General features: G+C 46.4%; 1 protein-coding gene across 1 annotated transcript in view; it reads left to right on the forward strand.

Moving 5' to 3' along the window:
* NPLOC4 (NPL4 homolog, ubiquitin recognition factor) overlaps positions 1 to 17812 on the forward strand; it is a 37775-nt gene that overhangs the window by 11348 nt on the left and 8615 nt on the right. Inside the window, exons 4-14 of the mRNA XM_073682562.1 lie at positions 1530 to 1712; positions 2323 to 2371; positions 2462 to 2556; positions 3222 to 3345; positions 10558 to 10737; positions 11076 to 11162; positions 13939 to 14010; positions 14465 to 14591; positions 15000 to 15160; positions 16030 to 16101; positions 17337 to 17432. Coding sequence (XP_073538663.1) covers positions 1530 to 1712; positions 2323 to 2371; positions 2462 to 2556; positions 3222 to 3345; positions 10558 to 10737; positions 11076 to 11162; positions 13939 to 14010; positions 14465 to 14591; positions 15000 to 15160; positions 16030 to 16101; positions 17337 to 17432 — 1246 coding nt within the window. The remainder of the gene's footprint in view (positions 1 to 1529; positions 1713 to 2322; positions 2372 to 2461; positions 2557 to 3221; positions 3346 to 10557; positions 10738 to 11075; positions 11163 to 13938; positions 14011 to 14464; positions 14592 to 14999; positions 15161 to 16029; positions 16102 to 17336; positions 17433 to 17812) is intronic.

Raw genomic sequence — 17812 nt, forward strand, 5'->3', positions numbered from 1 at the left:
ACTGTGTCCTGGAATCTTCCAGGCGTCTCGTCATCACCGGACTGGAGACACATAATCAATGGCCGAGTCTCACTACAGCCCAGACATGCTGCTCTCCTGTCCCAAGAGGGGGCGGACGGAGCCTCCATTATGCAGAGCCCTTTAGTTGGGTTGTCAGACCCTGACGAGTGCTCTCTGGTAATAAGCAGTCGGACGTGCTCCCTGTTCTGACCTGCGGGGCGATATTTTATTCCGGGCCCTGTATGCACTAGAGGTGTAATCAATGAGCATCAAAGTATTTGTTAGCCCCTTATCTAATCAACCATAAAAAACACAGCCTATTTTCCTTTTTGGGGTTTAATTTTTCTTTTTCATAGAGCCATAAGTTTTTATTTTTTTTTTATTTTACAGTCTGTATGAGGGCTTGTTGTCCTCCCCCCTATGAAAAGGGGGGAGTGATTGGATTTTTTTGTTTTTATTATTTAAAAAAACCTGTATTTTACTGTTCTCTTTTTTTCAGTCATCATAGGGGAATTGTACAATATACTGCAATAACTGCATATATAGTAAAAATCACGGTGTCATATGAAGCCCAGCCCTTGGCTGAACTACATTGGCGAACGAACAAGTCAGCGTTCAGTTGGCCTTCGACTGCTATGCCAAACCCATCGACACCCCATAATCATGTCGCGGGGTAGCCAATAAGTGCTCAAACGCACAGGTCAGGTTGCAGTCAGTGATTGATGACCTGATTTTAAGGGTTAAAGGGAGTTTGTCAGCACAGAACGGCTGTTCAAACCAAGCTTCGTTTTGGTGTGGCTTAATATTTAGGTGCCCCTTCCCACCTACTTGTTTTTTATCTATTTCTGCCCTTCTCTGGCTCTATAAAGCCACAGCTGTCAATCAAAATAGAGAGGGGGGGGATAAAGGGAAAACAAGTAGGTGGGAAGGTGCACCGAACTGTTTGGTCACGCTTAGGGTGCTCCGAGTGGTTGTGCTTGGTTTGAACAGTCATTCTGTGCTGTCAGTCCCTATAACAGCAGCGATCAGTGGTACCACCAATCTCTGCTGTAAAAGGCATATTCCGGCTTTGTAACACAGCTGTCTTTTTCTCTGTGTGCAGCGAGCTCAGCTACATTAAGGGGTTAATCCAACTATTGATAGGGGTTTCAAGACCCCAAAATACAGCAACTCCAATCTACTGGTAACAGTAGGGGTCCAGGCTGGGGGTGATAGAGCTCACAGGTTGATAAGTTTATGGGCCAGGGATGCGTGCACACCATTAGCAGTGGGTGTCCCAAGCTAAAAATAAAGACTTTTAAATGCCCCTTGCTAAATAAAATAAGCAGATATAAAAGCGTCAGCACACACAGGATTTAGCAGCACTTGGTGTTATGAGCGCTCATCACGCAGTGTAATCAGGCACGATAGTCCGCCCTGTGTGATCGTCAGCACAGGAGGCGATTCCCGGCTGTTCACCTGACACCGCTAGCTCCAGATAAATAATGAATGGCCGCAGCTGATCACAGCTCTGTTTGCTTCCCTTGTAGACATGGAGACATGCTGTTCCTCTTTCCATCCAGCGCTGCCGGCCCTTCATCGGAAGTTATGGATACATCTGCATCAAGCCAGTCTTCAAGGCCGGCAAGTGCACCCCTGGTGGTGGAAGACGACATCGACCAGTACCTCAACAAACAAGAGGGAAAGATCTACAGGAACAGAGATGCCCAGCTGTAAGTTTCGTAGTCGTGGTACATCGACCACAGGGGGCAACCATGCTTTATGTGCAGCATGCATCGTTTCTTATAAGTGCTGTGTTTTAGGCTAGAGAGATTGTCCTATCAAGTGATGGCATATCACTTTGATTACGCCATTACTACTTGCTTATTGAGGTCCCCCATCAATCCTCAGAACCTGCACTTTGGCTCCTTCAAGTCATTTACTGCACATCTGTCATCCACTATGCTTTGCACTGCAGCACAGCTCCATTCACTTGAATGCCACTTTATTGCAAATTCCTGCACAGTGGGTGGCCTGGTGCGCCAGTGGTACAAGAGAAATGTCGAAAGTGACCTCAGACCCTCCGTTTTCTGAAGGGGGTTTTGGAGGATGCAATTCGACACTAGTAATATTTTAGGATATAATGTGCTTTAATGACACCACATAGCCATCATTGAATGTTATGGATGTTTATTTGCATAGCAAGGGAGATATTGGTCCCTTCAAGTGAATGAGGCTGCAGTACAGACCCCTGCACAACGCGGTTTCCTGAAACGGATCTTAATGGATCTTTTTTCTTGCTACCCCTGTACTAACGTTGCTTTTTCTTCCTTTCTCCTGCAGATGTCGTCATGGTCCGTTGGGTAAATGCGTGCACTGCGTCCCGCTAGAGGTGAGGATGGCGACATAGAAACGTTAGTGTGTTCCAGTTTGGAGGGGGTGTGTGTATTATCCCCTTAGCTAACACTGCCTTGTCCTGCAGCCTTTCGACGAGGATTATCTCAACCATCTGGAGCCCCCAGTGAAACACATGTCCTTCCATGCCTACATCCGCAAGCTGACAGGCGGAGCAGACAAGTGAGTCGCCACAGCCCAAATATCTCATAATCCACCGGGAAGGGGGCGCCGAGCTGAATTTAAAGGCACATTAACCATAGAAAATACACAAGAAGATGTCCCTCCACTTCTGTAATCATAACATGCGAGAAATATATACGTGACTAATGGATATATTTCTTTTTGCCTGTGTATCCCTTTTAGTGGTTTTATTTCCAATATCACATTGATTTGATTGCATTATTCTTAGCGTAGGCCAATAATATGTGATCAATTAGGGGCCCACTCCTGGAAACATCATTTTTATTTTTACCTTTCCATCTTCTTCCTGGTCTCAGATTGCAGGTAGAACAATGGGGGAAAGGCTCCTGCTGCAGAGGAGGAGTAAGGGGAAATGACTAATTCCCCCCCCCCCCCCACCCTGGGTTACTTAAAGAAGAAATCTTTATATATTCATCTTTTTTTTTTTTTTTTATGAGAAGAAATTGGATCAAAGGAGATTATGCACAAAATCGCTGGGATTTATATTTATTTTCCACATTTACTGATACTTGAAACTAATATATATTCAGCATTTACTTGCTTGTAGATTATACTGCCCCCTTCATGGGTGACTACACTAAAGTGATGCTTTGTGCTTAGCTGTGTAATGTCTCATAGGCTAAATGTAATGTTACTATTTTCAGGGGCAAATTTGTGGCCTTGGAGAATATCAGTTGCAAGATTAAATCTGGCTGTGAGGGTCACCCACCGTGGCCAGAAGGAATCTGTACCAAATGCCAGCCCAGCGCTATTACACTCAACCGGCAGGTAAGAAGGGACAAGTCACCTGTCAGATCAGGGTGTATAGAGCGGACACTGCTTCATACATTGCAGGTGTCGGCTGTGTCACACAGCCAGCACCTTCCTCTAACAGCAGTGATTGGAGTTGGCTCAGCTTGCTGCTGTTTAACCATTATGATGCCGCTAACCATCTCTGACAGCCGCATTTAAATGGTTTTGAAGTGGTGTGGACGTCAGTTTGGCCGCCATCTGGATGCTCCTATGAAACAGAGTCTGTGACGTTTGTTCATGAGATTGGTAAATACTTTGGAATGGCAGTATATAGCACATGTCCCTAGCGTGTCTAAAAAAAAAATATGTAAAAATTAGTTAAAACATTTAAAAAAACAAAATGCTGAAAGTATGAATCAACCCCCTTGTCCCAGTATGAAAATAAAGAAATAAAAAAAGCACATCTTGTATCATGCTTGTCTGTGAAAATTTAATTATCTATCAATATAATGGATCTGCAGAATTGCAGTTTTTAGGTCACTGCAAGTACCCTAATGGTTCATATAAAAATTACAGCAAGCCATGTAAAAAAAAAAAAAAAACAGGCTATCCCACTGCTTCATCAACAGAAAAATAAAGTAGTCACGGTCTCAGAAAATAGACAAAGCAAAAACATTATGGAAATTGTCGTAATCGTATTGACATGGTGAATCGCGTTGCTAGGTCGTTTTTACCTAACTAAACAACGTAAAAATTAAACCCACACGCAAAAAATTGGTGGAATTACGTTTTTTCTTTATCGCTTCATTGGGGGACACAGGACCATGGGTGTATGCTGTTGTTGTTAGGAGGTTGACACTAGGCAAAAAAAGAAACTAGCTCCTCCTTCGCAGTATACACCCGCCTAAAGGCACCAAGCTCACCAGTTTAAGCTTAGTGTCTGTAGGAGGTAGACCTGGATCCTAACTGATCCAACCCTGTTGTGTTTTATTAATCCTTGTTCTTTATTTTTAAGATACAACTCTTCAGGGTTAACAGGGAACACTGCGTCCCCTGTTATCCCCATTCTCAAGCGACCGAGAGAGCAGTGTGGCATTCCCCACATCGCCCACTCTCGGACCCGCTGGGCAGGACCTATCCCCTGTCACCTCCAGGTGTCTCAGGGTGATTCCCGGTGGCCAGTCCTTGCCTATTCCCCACCCCAGCCCCCTCCTCGGAGCGGCCTGGGAAGGAGACGGTGGTCCCTGTGGGTGACCTTCCCCCAGATTCTGGGGTCGACACAGTCTCCTGCACTGTCCAGCATCGGTCAGTGCGGGAAGGGGGAAGAACCAGGATCCCCCCTATTAACGGAGGACCTCCTGTGACCATCCTCAGAGGGGGAGAGGAAGAAGAGACATCGGGACCTCAAACAAAGGTACAATCCCTCCCACTCCTGCTGCCTTACAGCTGCAGCCCCGCAGGCCCAGAACACTGGATATGGATCAACAACAGCTTACTTACAGCAGCGCTTCCCTGGCCACACCCCCTCTCTTCACATCTTCATGGCGTCCCCCACAACATGGCTTTCCCCGCAGCACGGCGTTCCCCACAGCCCCCCCCCCCCCTCTTCTTCTCTTTTTTTTGCGCGGCAAATCCGCCCGTGCTTCCTCCGTCAGGGCGTCTCGGGTGGGGCGTTCCTCTTACCGGCAGGTATACGCCCCCTCCGGCAATCGGCCAATAAGGGCCGAGGAGCAATGTGATGCGTCCGGCACACCCACATTTCTCCCGGGGACCTATTAGCGGCTGGGTTCTTAAGCCCACCCCATTCTTTCCACCTATCAGAGCCTCGGCTCCCCGAAGTCACTCAGGACAGCACGCTCTGCTCCTGCCCTGCCCCTCTACGCTGTCCTCTGTTCCTGGCTCTGCCTTCCAGCTTTAGCTCCGCAACTGCTACAGCAGCTCCCTTCAGCCTCAGCTCCGGAGTTTCCGACGGGATACTGGACCGTGGATATTCCTAGACCGGGTAGGTCCTGTCCTGGGATGACACACACCTTTCCTGCCCACAGGCTACCTCCTCTGCAGTATTCCTGGTTCGGCACATATGCCCAAACCCAGGGAGCTTTCTGTCCGTCCCGCTCACAGTCACATACTACGCCTGTGCTCTTTGCAGTACTAAGTGGCCTGCGGGTCTGACAACGGCTTTCTGCTCGACCTGCAAGCCTCCCACCATGCTGGCACCCCAAGATCCCCCTGCCGCCCGGGGAGAAGTAACTCTTCCTCCTCTGGAGTGGGCTGTTGCTATGTCCCAGTCTGTCTCTGACCTCACCAAGGTATCTCAATCTCTGGTGCAGGTCCTAGAATGCTTGCCTATGTTATCCACAGCCACCAGTGCTCCGAACGTTCCCACGTATGATTCGCAGGCACCCCTACCCCCTCCTCCCAAGGGCAGATTGAGAGCACGTTCTCAGAAACGGACTCACACAAGTTCATCTTCCAGCTCTCCAGACTCCAAAAATGCTCCCTGCATCTCACACCTCTTCCCCAGAGGTCTTTCCGGGATCTGACACGGCATCAGATTCTGACTTTGGATCCGACACGGACCAATATTCTAAAATCCAGGACATGGTTGACAGCCTTATATCGGCCGTCAATCAGACCCTGCATGTTAAAGAGGACGAGAGCCCTTCTCAGGACTACTCCTTTTCCTTGAAGAGAATTAAGCGCCCGGCTCGCACCTTTTCTAATCGTACAGAATTTGACGGTGTCTTTCAGAAACAGTGGGAGCATCCAGAAAAGCGCTTCACTGGAAAGAAACAGACATGCTATATCCGTTTAACCACGATCTTGTCAGCAAATGGACGGAGTCCTAATCTGTGGATCCTCCTGTCTGTCGGCCAAGACGGTGCTGTCTCTACCAGACGGTTCCTCCCTCAAGGATACTACGCATAGACAGATTGAGGCCTTGGCTAAGTCAGCTTTCAAGGCTGTTGGCACCTCCCTGTGTCCTTCCTTCTACTCAACTTGGGTATCAAAGGCCGTCTCCGCATGGGCCAAACAGCTTTGGCAGGGCATCCTAACGGGGGCTTCCCCGGACGATCTGGCTGACCTAGCGGATCAGATCGCCCATGCAGGAAAATATCTGCTCACGGCGTCCTTTGACGCCGCTGCCTGTTCAGCCCGCGTCTCTAGCAATATCATTGCTATACATAGAATTCTCCCTTTTCAAGGCTCCAGGCTGTTTGGGTCTATGTTGGACTAGATCATTTCTGATGCCACTGGGGGCAAGAGCACCTCCCTTCCCCAGCCGAGACCTAAACGGCCCTTTCCTATGAGAATTTCCCTTCAGTTCCGGTCCTTTTGTCAGTTCGCTCAACCGGACCCCTCCTCTCAACAGGACCGTTCCCCAGCACAGCGAGAGAGAAGTAAGCCTACCTTTAGGCCCACTCCCAACTGGCGCACAAAGGGTCACTCTTCTAAGCCCTCGGGATCACGATCCAACAGATTTTCCTCAGCATGATGGGTCACTCCCACCTGGGACTTCTCCCAGGGTGGGCGGCCGTCTACTTCTGTTCCGAGACTCTTGGGTCTCGGCAATAGAAGACGCCTGGGTCAAGGAGATTGTGACCTCCAGCTACAAGATCGAATTCAACGCCATGCCAGGAACACGATTTCTCAGGTCCCGCCCCCCGCATCCATCTCTGCTTCCCGGTTTCCTTCAGGCCATCGCCTCCCTTCTGCGCTCAGGAGTCATAGTTCCAGTCCCCCTTCAGGAAAGGTTTTCCGGTTTTTACTCCAGTCTTTTCGTTGTTCCAAAAAACGACGGCTCACTACGTCCGATCCTGGACCTCAAACAACTAAACCGACAGGTACGCATCCGGCACTTCAGAATGGAGTCCCTCAGGTCGGTAATCGCCTCAATGGAAGCCGAGGAATATCTATGTTCAGTGGACATTCAGGATGCGTATCTTCACATCCCAATCTGTGCACCACATCAGAAGTTCCTTCATTTTGCCTTCCAGAATGCACATTATCAGTTCACCTCTCTCCCCTTCGGGCTTGCCTCCGCCCCAAGGGTTTTCACGAAAGTAATGGTCATGGCCAATCTACGAGCCAGGGGGATTGTAATTATCCCCTACCTTGACGACCTATTGATCAAGGGTCCCATGTTCAGGGACTGTCTCCACAGTCTCCAGATCACCTTGAACACGCTCTCTCGGTTAGGCTGGCTGATCAACACAGACAAATCCTCCCTGGTCCCATCTCAACACGTAACCTTTCTAGGGATGCAGTTCGACACGACCCATGCCCGGGTCCTTCTCCCGAGGGAAAAGATAAACTCTCTCCGTCTAGGGATCCACCTTCTTTCTGACCCAAGTCCACACTCTCTTCGCCTATGCATGAGTGTCTTGGGAAAAATGGTGGCAGCTATGGAAGCAGTGCCTTTGCCCAGTTCTATACCCAGCCTCTTCAACTGGCCCTTCTGTCGGCATGGGACAAGTACCTGTCGTCTCTAGATCGACGCTTCAGGTTACCTCTTCATGTGAGAAGGTCATTAACATGGTGGACTCTCCCTCTTCCTTCAGACCTGGGAGGTCATTCCTACCACTTTGCTGGCAGGTGGTCACGACCGATGCCAGCCTCATCGGTTGGGGGGCAGTCTTCCTTCACCACACGGTGCAGGGCCGGTGGAGTCCCCACGAAGTCTCCCTACCGATCAATATCTTGGAGATAAGGGCAATTTACCTGAGTCCCCTGGCAGGATATTCTTGCAGGGTTCCCGGTCCGCGTACAATTGGACAACGCCACGGCTGTGGCATACATAAACAGTCAGGGAGGAACGCGCAGCAAGTCCGTCTTGAAAGAGGTGGCAAGAGTGCTAGTTTGGGCCGAGAACACAGTTCCGGCAATCTCAGCAGTCCACATTCCGGGGTCGACAATTGGGCGGCCGACTTCCTCAGTCGACAGGGCCTTGCCTCAGGAGAATGGCCTCTCCATCCCGAGGTGTTCCATCAGATTTGCTTACGATGGGGCACGCCGGACGTCGACCTCATGGCGTCTCGGTTAAACCACAAGGTTTCATCCTTTGTAGCCCGGTCCCGCGATCCCCTTGCGATCGCTCAAGACGCGCTAGTCATATCGTGGTCTCAGTTCCAGCTGCCATATCTTTTTCCTCTTCTACCATTGATCCCTCGAGTCGTCAAAAAGATCAAGACAGAAGGAGTACCGGTTATTCTAGTAGCCCCTGATTGGCCCAGACGCGTCTGGTACGCAGATCTAGTAAACCTGCTCGTCGACTGCCCCTGGAGACTACCAGACTGTCCGGACCTCCTCTCTCAGGGGCCTATTCTTCGAGTCCTCGTTCTCTGAATTCAATGGCATGGCTGTTGAGGCCGCAGTGTTGAAGAAGACGGGTTTTGCGGACGTCATCCAGACCTTAATTCGTGCCAGAAAACCCGCAACTTCGCGCATATACCACAGAACCTGGAGAGCCTTTTTTCTTCACTGCGAGAAAGATATGCTAGCTCCCTTGTCCTTTTCGTTACCGGTCATTTTGGCCTTTCTTCAGTCTGGTCTGGAAGCGGGACTCTCTCTAAGCACTCTCAAAGGCCTAGTTTCGGCCTTGTCCATTCTATTCCAACGTAACTTGGCTTTCCGTCCTCAGGTCAAGACGTTTCTACAAGGGGTGGCTCACCTGGCGCCGCCTTATCGTCCCCCGGTGGATCCATGGGACCTTAATATGGTCCTAAGCACCCTCCAACAGCCCCCGTTTGAACCCATTCAGGACATCTCAGCCTCTCTTCTCTCCTGGAAGGTGGCTTTTCTGGTGGCCGTTACCTCTATTAGGAGGGTTGCAGAGCTCGCAGCCCTCTCATATCGGTCACCCTTTCTGGTCTTCCATCAAGACAAGGTAGTGCTCAGGCCGGTGCCTTCCTTTTTGCCGAAAGTAGTCTCCTCTTTCCACATCAATGAGGACATTGTTTTGCCCCAGTGCACCCAGAAATCCCTGCACAAACTGGATCTGGTCAGAGCTTTACGTGTGTACCTTTCTAGAACGGCTTCCCTCCGGCGTTTGGACGCCCTGTTTGTCATCCCTGATGGGCGTCGCAGGGGCCTTCCAAGTCGACCATCGCCCGTTGGATACGTTCGACCATTTTGGAGGTATATCGCATTTCGGACAAACCTCCCCCTCCGGGGTTAAGGGCTTACTCCACCCGGGCGGTGGGGGCCTCTTGGGCTGTTCGCCATCAGGCTTCAGCTTCTCAGATCTGTAAGGCCGCAACCTGGTCTTCACTCCACACCTTTTCAAGGTTTTACAAAGTCCACACTTATTCCTCGGCTGATGTCAGTCTTGGACGGAAGGTTCTGCAGGCGGCGGTTGCCAGCAGTCAGACCTAATTTGTTGCTATCTTTTGTTCTCCCTAGGGACTGCTTTTGGACGTCCCATGGTCCGGTGTCCCCCAATGAAGCGATAAAGAAAGAGGGATTTTTGGTACTCACCGTAAAATCTTTCTTGGAGCCTTCATTGGGGGACACAGCACCCTCCCTGATTTTGGGCATATGTCCAGTTGGCCCTGTTAGGCATCTAATTTAGTTTTCACGGTTGTGCCCCGTTGGGCATTGCATAGTTAATTATTTTATGTTCCTCCTACTGCTTTAGCCACTAACTGGTGAGCTCGGTGCCTGTAGGCGGGTGCATACTGCGGAGGAGGAGCTATTTTCTTTTTTTTGCCTAGTGTTAACCTCCTAGCGACAGCAGCATGCACCCATGGTCCTGTGTCCCCCAATGAAGGCTCCAAGAAAGAGATTTTACGGTGAGTACCAAAAATCCCTCGTTTTCCACCATTTTACCCCATGTGGAAAGCTTTTTTTCTCTCTCTATTTTCAGTATATTGTATAGTAAAATGAACGGTGCCTTTTCAAAACTAAAACTCATCCCACGAAAAAACAAGCCCTCATCCATCGGTCTATGGAAAAAAATGAAAAAAATTCTGTCTTGTTGAAAAAAAAAAAAAAATTGCTTTGTCCTTAAAGGGTTAATGGGGCAGTAACAATGTATAGGACTTTTGGGTTACATTTGGAACTTGCAGCTTCTTGAGTTATGGGTTTGTTAGTATAAAAGTGGCAAAGCTACAAATGCTAAAGCAGCAGTAACAGATGGGAATCTGACAATAGTCGGGGTTTCCTGCGCTAATTTCCTGTTTTAAGGCAAATATTGATACCGTCTCTTTTTTAGTTTTACAAGTGTGACTTTTTATTATCTCCCTGTAGAAATACCGACATGTGGACAACATTATGTTTGAAAATCACACCATTGCCGATCGCTTCCTGGACTTCTGGCGCAAAACTGGAAACCAGCGCATAGGCTACTTGTATGGCCGTTACACTGAACACAAGGACATCCCGTTAGGCATTCGGGCTGAGGTGGCTGCCATCTATGAACCGCCGCAGGTAAGGTTATTTTTTTTTAAGTAAGTAAGTGGGTATTTTTACAAAAAAAGGCAGAAGAGGTTTTAGTAAAAAAAACAAACCTAAAAACCAGTGTTCGCCTCCCCGATCTGTTCTGACAATGTTGAGTTGTTTTCTGACCTCTACTTTTGCTACAGCGATTACATCCCGACTCTGAGACGTATGACCTCTGCAGCCAATCACTGGCGGAGGATCATGATGACCCTCTGGATATCCCTTTAGATAAAGTGGTCGGTCTAGTGAAAGGTTCCCCAGTTTGCATCGATACTTTCTGTACATATCACTATGTGCATTCATCCATCGCTGTTTTTCACTTTCAGATTGGGACACAGAACAGCCTGGAGCTGCTCGACGATCCAAAAGCCAAAGTGGTGGATGAGATTGCAGCCAAGCTCGGATTAAGAAAGGCAAGAGAAAAGCACGACTGTAAAGTATTGTAAAATATGCACTTAGTGGTGGGGTTGCCCATAGGTTTGAACCCAATGACAGCCTGCGGCGTAATGGCACAATGCTGCAGCCAATCATTGAGCTCAGTGACCCAAGTAGAGGGCACAAGCCGCTCAGTCGCTAAGCTCACTGATTGGCTGCAGCGTTGTCAATGTGCAGTCAGCTCTACAGACGCTGGAAACAGATGCAGAAACTCCTCGCTGGACCCGGGAGAATGGGTAAAGCTCAGTTTTTGTTTTTAAAATACAATGCAGTAATTTTTAAAAATGGTGTAATCATAGAAGACGTTCAATGGGAAAGCAAAGAAATTCCCTTACAGCCCAATGTATTTCCTTACCTTGTATATATGGACAGCTCGGGGTCTCTTAGGTATACTGTCACAACAACGGTGTGTATACTTCATTATCAGTTCCTAGGGTAATGTACTCTCATATATGTGTGGATGTAAATAATAAATTGCACTCTGCCTCTTCAAATATAAATTAATTAGTATCACATATACAGTGGGTACGGAAAGTATTCAGACCCCTTTAAATTTTTCTCTTTATTTCACTGCGGCCATATGGTAAATTCTAAATTGTTTTTTTTTTTCTTCTCATTAAAGTACACTCTGCGCCCCATCTTGACTGAGCAAAAACAGAAATGTAGACATTTTTGCAAATTTATGAAAAAAAACCTGAAATATCACATGGTCATAAGTATTCAGACCCTTTGCTCAGACACTCATATTTAAGTCACATGTTGTCCATTTCCTTGTGACCCTCCTTAAGATGGTTCTACTCCTTCATTGGAGTCCAGCTGTGTTTAATTAAACTGATAGGATTTGATTTGGAAAGGCACACACCGGTCTATATAAGACCTCAGAGCTCACAGTGCATTTCAGACCAGATGAGAATCATGAGCTCAAAGGAACTGCCCAAGGAGCTCAGAGACAGAATTGTGGCAAGGCACAGATCTGGCCAAGGTTACAAAAGAATTTCTGCAGTACTCAAGGTTCCTAAGAGCACAGTGGCCTCCATAATCCTTAAATGGAAGAAGTTTGGGACCACCAGAAGTCTTCCTAGGCCGTCCAGCCAAACTGAGCAATCATGGGAGAAGAGCCTTGGTGAGAGAGGTAAAGAAGAACCCCAAGATCACTGAGGCTGAGCTCCAGAGATGGAGTTAGGGAGATGGGAGAAAGTTTCACAAAGTCAACTATCACTGCAGCCCTCCACCAGTCGGGCCTTTATGGCAGAGAGGCTTGACGGAAGCCTCTCCTCAGTGCAAGACATATGAAAGCCCGCATAGAGTTTGCTCAAAAACACATGAAGGACTCCCAGACTATGAGAAATTAGATTCTCTGGTCTGATGAGACAAAGATAGAACTTTTTGGTGGTAATTCTAAGTGGTATTTGTGTAGAAAACCAGGCACTGCTCATCACCTGCCCAATACAATCCCAACAGTGAAACATGGTGGTGGCAGCATCATGCTATGGGGGTGTTTTTCAGTTGCAGGGACAGGACGACTGGTTGCAATTGAAGGAAACATAAATACTGCCAACTACAGAGATACCCTGGATTAAAACCAGTGCTCTGGACCTCAGACTTGGCCGAAGGTTCACCTTCCAACAAAACAATGACCCTTAGCACACAGCTAAAATAACAAAGGAGTGGCTTCAGAACAACTCTGTGACCATTCTTGACTGGCCCAGCCAGAGCCCTGACCTAAACCCAATTGAGCATCTCTGGAGAGACCTGAAAATGGCTGTCCACCAACGTTCACCATCCAACCTGACAGAACTGGAGAGGATCTGCAAGGAAGAATGGCAGAGGATCCCAAATCCAGATGTGAAAAACTTGTTGCATCATTCCCAAGAAGACTCATGGCTGTACTAGCTCAAAAGGGTGCTTCTACTCAATACTGAGCAAAGGGTGTGAATACTTATGACCATGTGATATTTCAGTTTTTCTTTTTTAATAAATCTGCAAAAACTTCTACATTTGTTTTTTTTTCACTCAAGATGGGGTACAGAGTGTACATTAATGAGAAAAAAAAGAACTTTTTAGAATTTACCAAATGGCTGCAATGAAACAAAGAGTGAAAAACTTAAAGGGGTCTGAATACTTTCTGTACCCACTGTATATTCAAAAATTTGTACCCAAAGAAAGGGCGACAAAATTAAGAGTGCAGACGCCCCGATCGACTTTTGTCTCCCTGTGAATGTAGAAGAGCAAAGGTGCACATGCACGGTCACTGCTTTTTTTGAGACTGCCGCAGAAACTGCCACTTTCTGGCAGTTGGTGGGGATCATGCTCTCGGGCCACCACGAATATTAGGTACAGGTGATTATCACTTTATACTGGAATACTCCTTTCAGGCCCAAAATGCCTGGGCCTTTAAGGGGTTATTGATGTTTTATGTCCTGGGTAAAGGGAAGTGACAACTGTAGACCTAAAGAGGCTGGAGCCTGCAGGGAGTGCAAAATATCTTATTTTTTTTTCTATTTGCAAAAGTACAGTTATTGGAAGCATTGTATAACAGCCAGCCACTCGGGCGGACGTATTACAGATGGCTGAAGTCCCCTGAGGCCGTATCTTGTTAGTTGCTCTCCATTCAGGCATGATCTAGCAACAACAATTAGCATGGATAGAATTGGAGCTGTTTTCTGATTTCATACTTCTGCATTTTAGGATTTTTCCAAATAGGTGCAGTGAGGATGCACATACAGAGCAGCTCACTATGTCATGTCTTTACAGGTTGGCTGGATATTCACAGACCTGGTTTCAGAAGATACTAGAAAAGGTACTGTCCGGTACAGTAGGAACAAGGTAAGTTCTCATCCGAACACCACTGCTATAGGTGCACAATCACTTTCTCCAGTTCTCTGATGTATTTCAGGATATCAGTTGTTGAAAGGTCATTCTGGGATGTTGCTATTTTGAGTCCTTCTCCTCTGATATGGTTCCTGTAATGCAAACTACATTTCCAATGATATCCCTGGCTGTATAGAAGGGTGGGAGTCTCTTCAAATTGCTCTCAATCATAGTCAGCATGTCTCCTTTACCCTCTGCTGGTGATGGGTTTCTCCTTGTAAGCTGTATCAACTTTCTGATTCTTAACTGCCTATAATAAGGGACAAGGAATGTAGAGATCCTGCTGAGCTGGGATGAAACAAATTACACTGCGAGAATATTGCTTGTGTGTTACCAATATATGTGCAAAAAAAAAAAAAGGAAATGTTGGAGTGTTGCTCTAACTCAACTGTGTTCTCTCTCTTGCCAGGATTCATATTTCCTAAGTGCAGAGGAATGCATCACGGCTGGCTTCTTCCAGAACCAGCACCCAAACCACTGCCGACTATCTCCAGATGGTCACTTTGGCTCGAAGTTTGTGACTGTAGTGGCCACCGGTAAGATCATATTTATACAGGAGCCAGACCCCCATTCTCCCAATAGATGAATACTTTGTCTGAATTACATGCCTCGGCTGCCTTCGGCCAGTGATTGCTTTAGCCACTAATGAAGTTGGTCTATGATCATGTGGCTAAATAAAGGGAAAAATTTAAAAAAAAAAAAAAAGTATGGCTCTCAGAATGCAGTTTTTCGGACGCGACCATGAAAAAATGCAGTTTACCATCTATAAGGTGACACCCACTTCAAATAGGAACATGCTGGAAGTTGTAGTTTCACAACTAATGGGGAGCTACAAGTTGGAGGCGCCCTGCCACATGTACTGTAATCCGGAGTAAACTCCTCTCACTTGACACTATATATCCTGTGTTTGTGACTGTTTCATCTCTCCTTTTGTCATTTCACAGGTGGACCAGATAACCAAGTGCACTTTGAGGGATACCAAGTGTCGAATCAATGTATGGCGCTAGTACGGGACGAGTGCCTGTTGCCCTGTAGAGATGTTCCAGAGCTGGGATATGCCAAAGAGTCAAGCAGCGAGCAGTATGTCCCTGATGTCTTCTATAAGGTCAGTGTCATGATGAGGGAATTTATGAAGGGTGGTGGGTGAGATCCTTTAAAGGGGTTTTCCCATGAACAAAGTACATTTTAATCAACAGATCTTGGAATAATAATAAGTTCCACAATTGGATAGGTTTAAAAAAAATGTTCCTGTGCTGAGATAATCTTATAAATGTGCCCCTGCTGTGTGCTGTGTAATGGCTGTGTCTGACCATACAGGAACATGGTCTGATCATACCACATCTCCTGGGCAGGGGGGGAAGAAAAAAAAGTATACAGACATTACAGCATGGGATCGCAAATAATTCTTTCAGGTAGAACAATTTTTTATAAACAGGCAGGGAAATGCTTTATCTCACAAAAAGAATCAGCTGTGATCCCATGCTGTAATGTCTGTATACTCCCTTTTGTTTCCTCCCTTGGCCAGGAGCTGTGGTATGATCAGACCATGTTCCTGCATGATCAGACACAGCCATTACACAGTACACAGCAGGGGCACATTCATAAGATTATCTCAGCACAGGAACATTTTTTTAAACACATCCAAGTGTGGAAATTATTATTCCAAAATGCATTGATTTAAAATCAACTTTGTTCATGGGCAAAACCTCTTTAAAGAGCTTGTCCCCACTGGACCTTCCTGCTATATGGAGGAAATCCTTCTGCAGGAAAAGTGCAGCATTACATGGTACATATGCGATCTAAAGACATCAGAGTGTGTGTGTGTATATATATATATATATATATATATATATATATATGCATGTACGTGTGTGAATGGATACATAGATATAGATATACATATGTATCTATATACAAATATATCTATGTATTGACTTTGCTCTTGCGATTTACTACAGTATTTTCCCTTCACAGGATATTGACAAGTTTGGTAATGAAATTACACAATTGGCACGGCCTCTACCCGTCGAGTATTTGATCATTGACGTGAGTATTCTCCACTCTTGCACTCTTGCAGCCAATCACCAGATTCAACAGTCTCGTGCCCATTGATTAGCCATAATGGACATGTGCTCTAACTGTGACTTTGCCATTTCCGCCATGTTAACAAAGACCAGCTAGTGGCAGATAAGTAATAATGATCTTGTTATTTTTAACTATGCAAGTGTTTGGGTCATTAATGCTTAACAATGGAACACCCCTCTAAGTCATGAGCAGCTTTAGCCTGGCTCCTCGGCCTTCTGCTGGTGATAGGTTTCTCCCTGTCAGCTGTGTATAGTTGCATCTCCTAGATTCTGCACAGAGCGCATATAACTATAGATGGGCGGCGTCAGGGGAGATTTATACCTTTGCGACTAGTACATTTATAGCAGCGTTGATAAAGAACAGACTTTTTTCCTGCTCTGTAGCATATGTAAATATCTCAGGATTTCATGTTAAATGTGATGTGTCCGCTCTCCAGACATGTCTGTTTCAGTAAATATATTTTTTTCCTGCAGCATCTTTGTTAGATTTATATGTTGTGCCACTTCTGTTATTCATTCTGGAAATGTATAAATAAATTGAAAACTGTGTTCTTAAGTCGGGTTTCATGGAGAATACAAGGATTAACTAAGACTTTTGGGGAACCCCACCGATACCCAGAAGGGGGCACTATTATTCCTGTTAGAATGGATCCGGGTAGTGTGCATCCGCCAGTGATGCTCCAATCATTCTCTAAGGGACTGCCGGAGCAATGTGCTTGTTCTACCTACTGGAATACCCTTTAATCTTTATTCCTTGCATTAAAGAGGTAATCTCGCCCTAAACATGTAAACATGTATAGCTTATATACCAGATACGCTATAACTGTGTATAGATGTGGGTACCACCCCCTGGAAGTCACCTCATTCTCCATAATGGGACTGTCTAACCCACATCCTGCCTGGTAAAGGGGCATATGAATGGAGAGGTGTCTTTCTCCTATACTCCCATTGAAGTGAATAGAACGAGCCACTGACATGCTTGACTGTTTCTACATTCCTTCTCCTGGTGGCAGAAGTCGCCTCACCATGTGGTGTGCGCCCGAGAGGTAAGACAAACGTCGTATCAAATATTCTAGGGGGATCTGCCTTACTTGTATATAAACACAACATATATGTGTGTGTATGAAATGTCTTCTGTGCTTCTCGCTTCTTCACCTTTTTGTATCCCTAACATTTTGTATTCTCTCCACTTTACAGATCACGACCACATTCCCAAAAGATCCAGTATATACATTCTCCACCTCCTCCAATTTGTTTCCCATTGAAAACAGAGAATCCCTTGGGGAGACCCAGGTGAGACCCCCATTGTTTTGAGACATGCGTAAAAATAGGCATCAACCCCCTGCTATAATCTCATGTGACATTACACGACATGGTCAGGGTGGGCTTTATTCAGATGCTTCGTCCATTTAAATGGAAAAAATTAGTAAACTTCAAGAGTCAGAGGATATAAGATACTAGGAGCCTGCATTTTTTACTAGAAGCAGTGCCCCGCTTGTCGATGGGCAGTTATGGTACTGCAGCTCACCCACAGTCACTGATATAATATACTGTAAATATATTTAGAATATTAACAGTCATAAAGCAGATAAAGGGATCATATAATGGGAACTCGAGATGTGACTTTTAATATTCTTAAAGGGATGGTAGAGCTTTAGAAAAACTATGCTGCC

This window comes from Phyllobates terribilis, unplaced genomic scaffold (genome assembly GCF_046119375.1).
Source record: "Phyllobates terribilis strain yellow unplaced genomic scaffold, ASM4611937v1 Scaffold_5__5_contigs__length_657084704, whole genome shotgun sequence".
Taxonomy (NCBI): Eukaryota; Metazoa; Chordata; class Amphibia; order Anura; family Dendrobatidae; genus Phyllobates; species Phyllobates terribilis.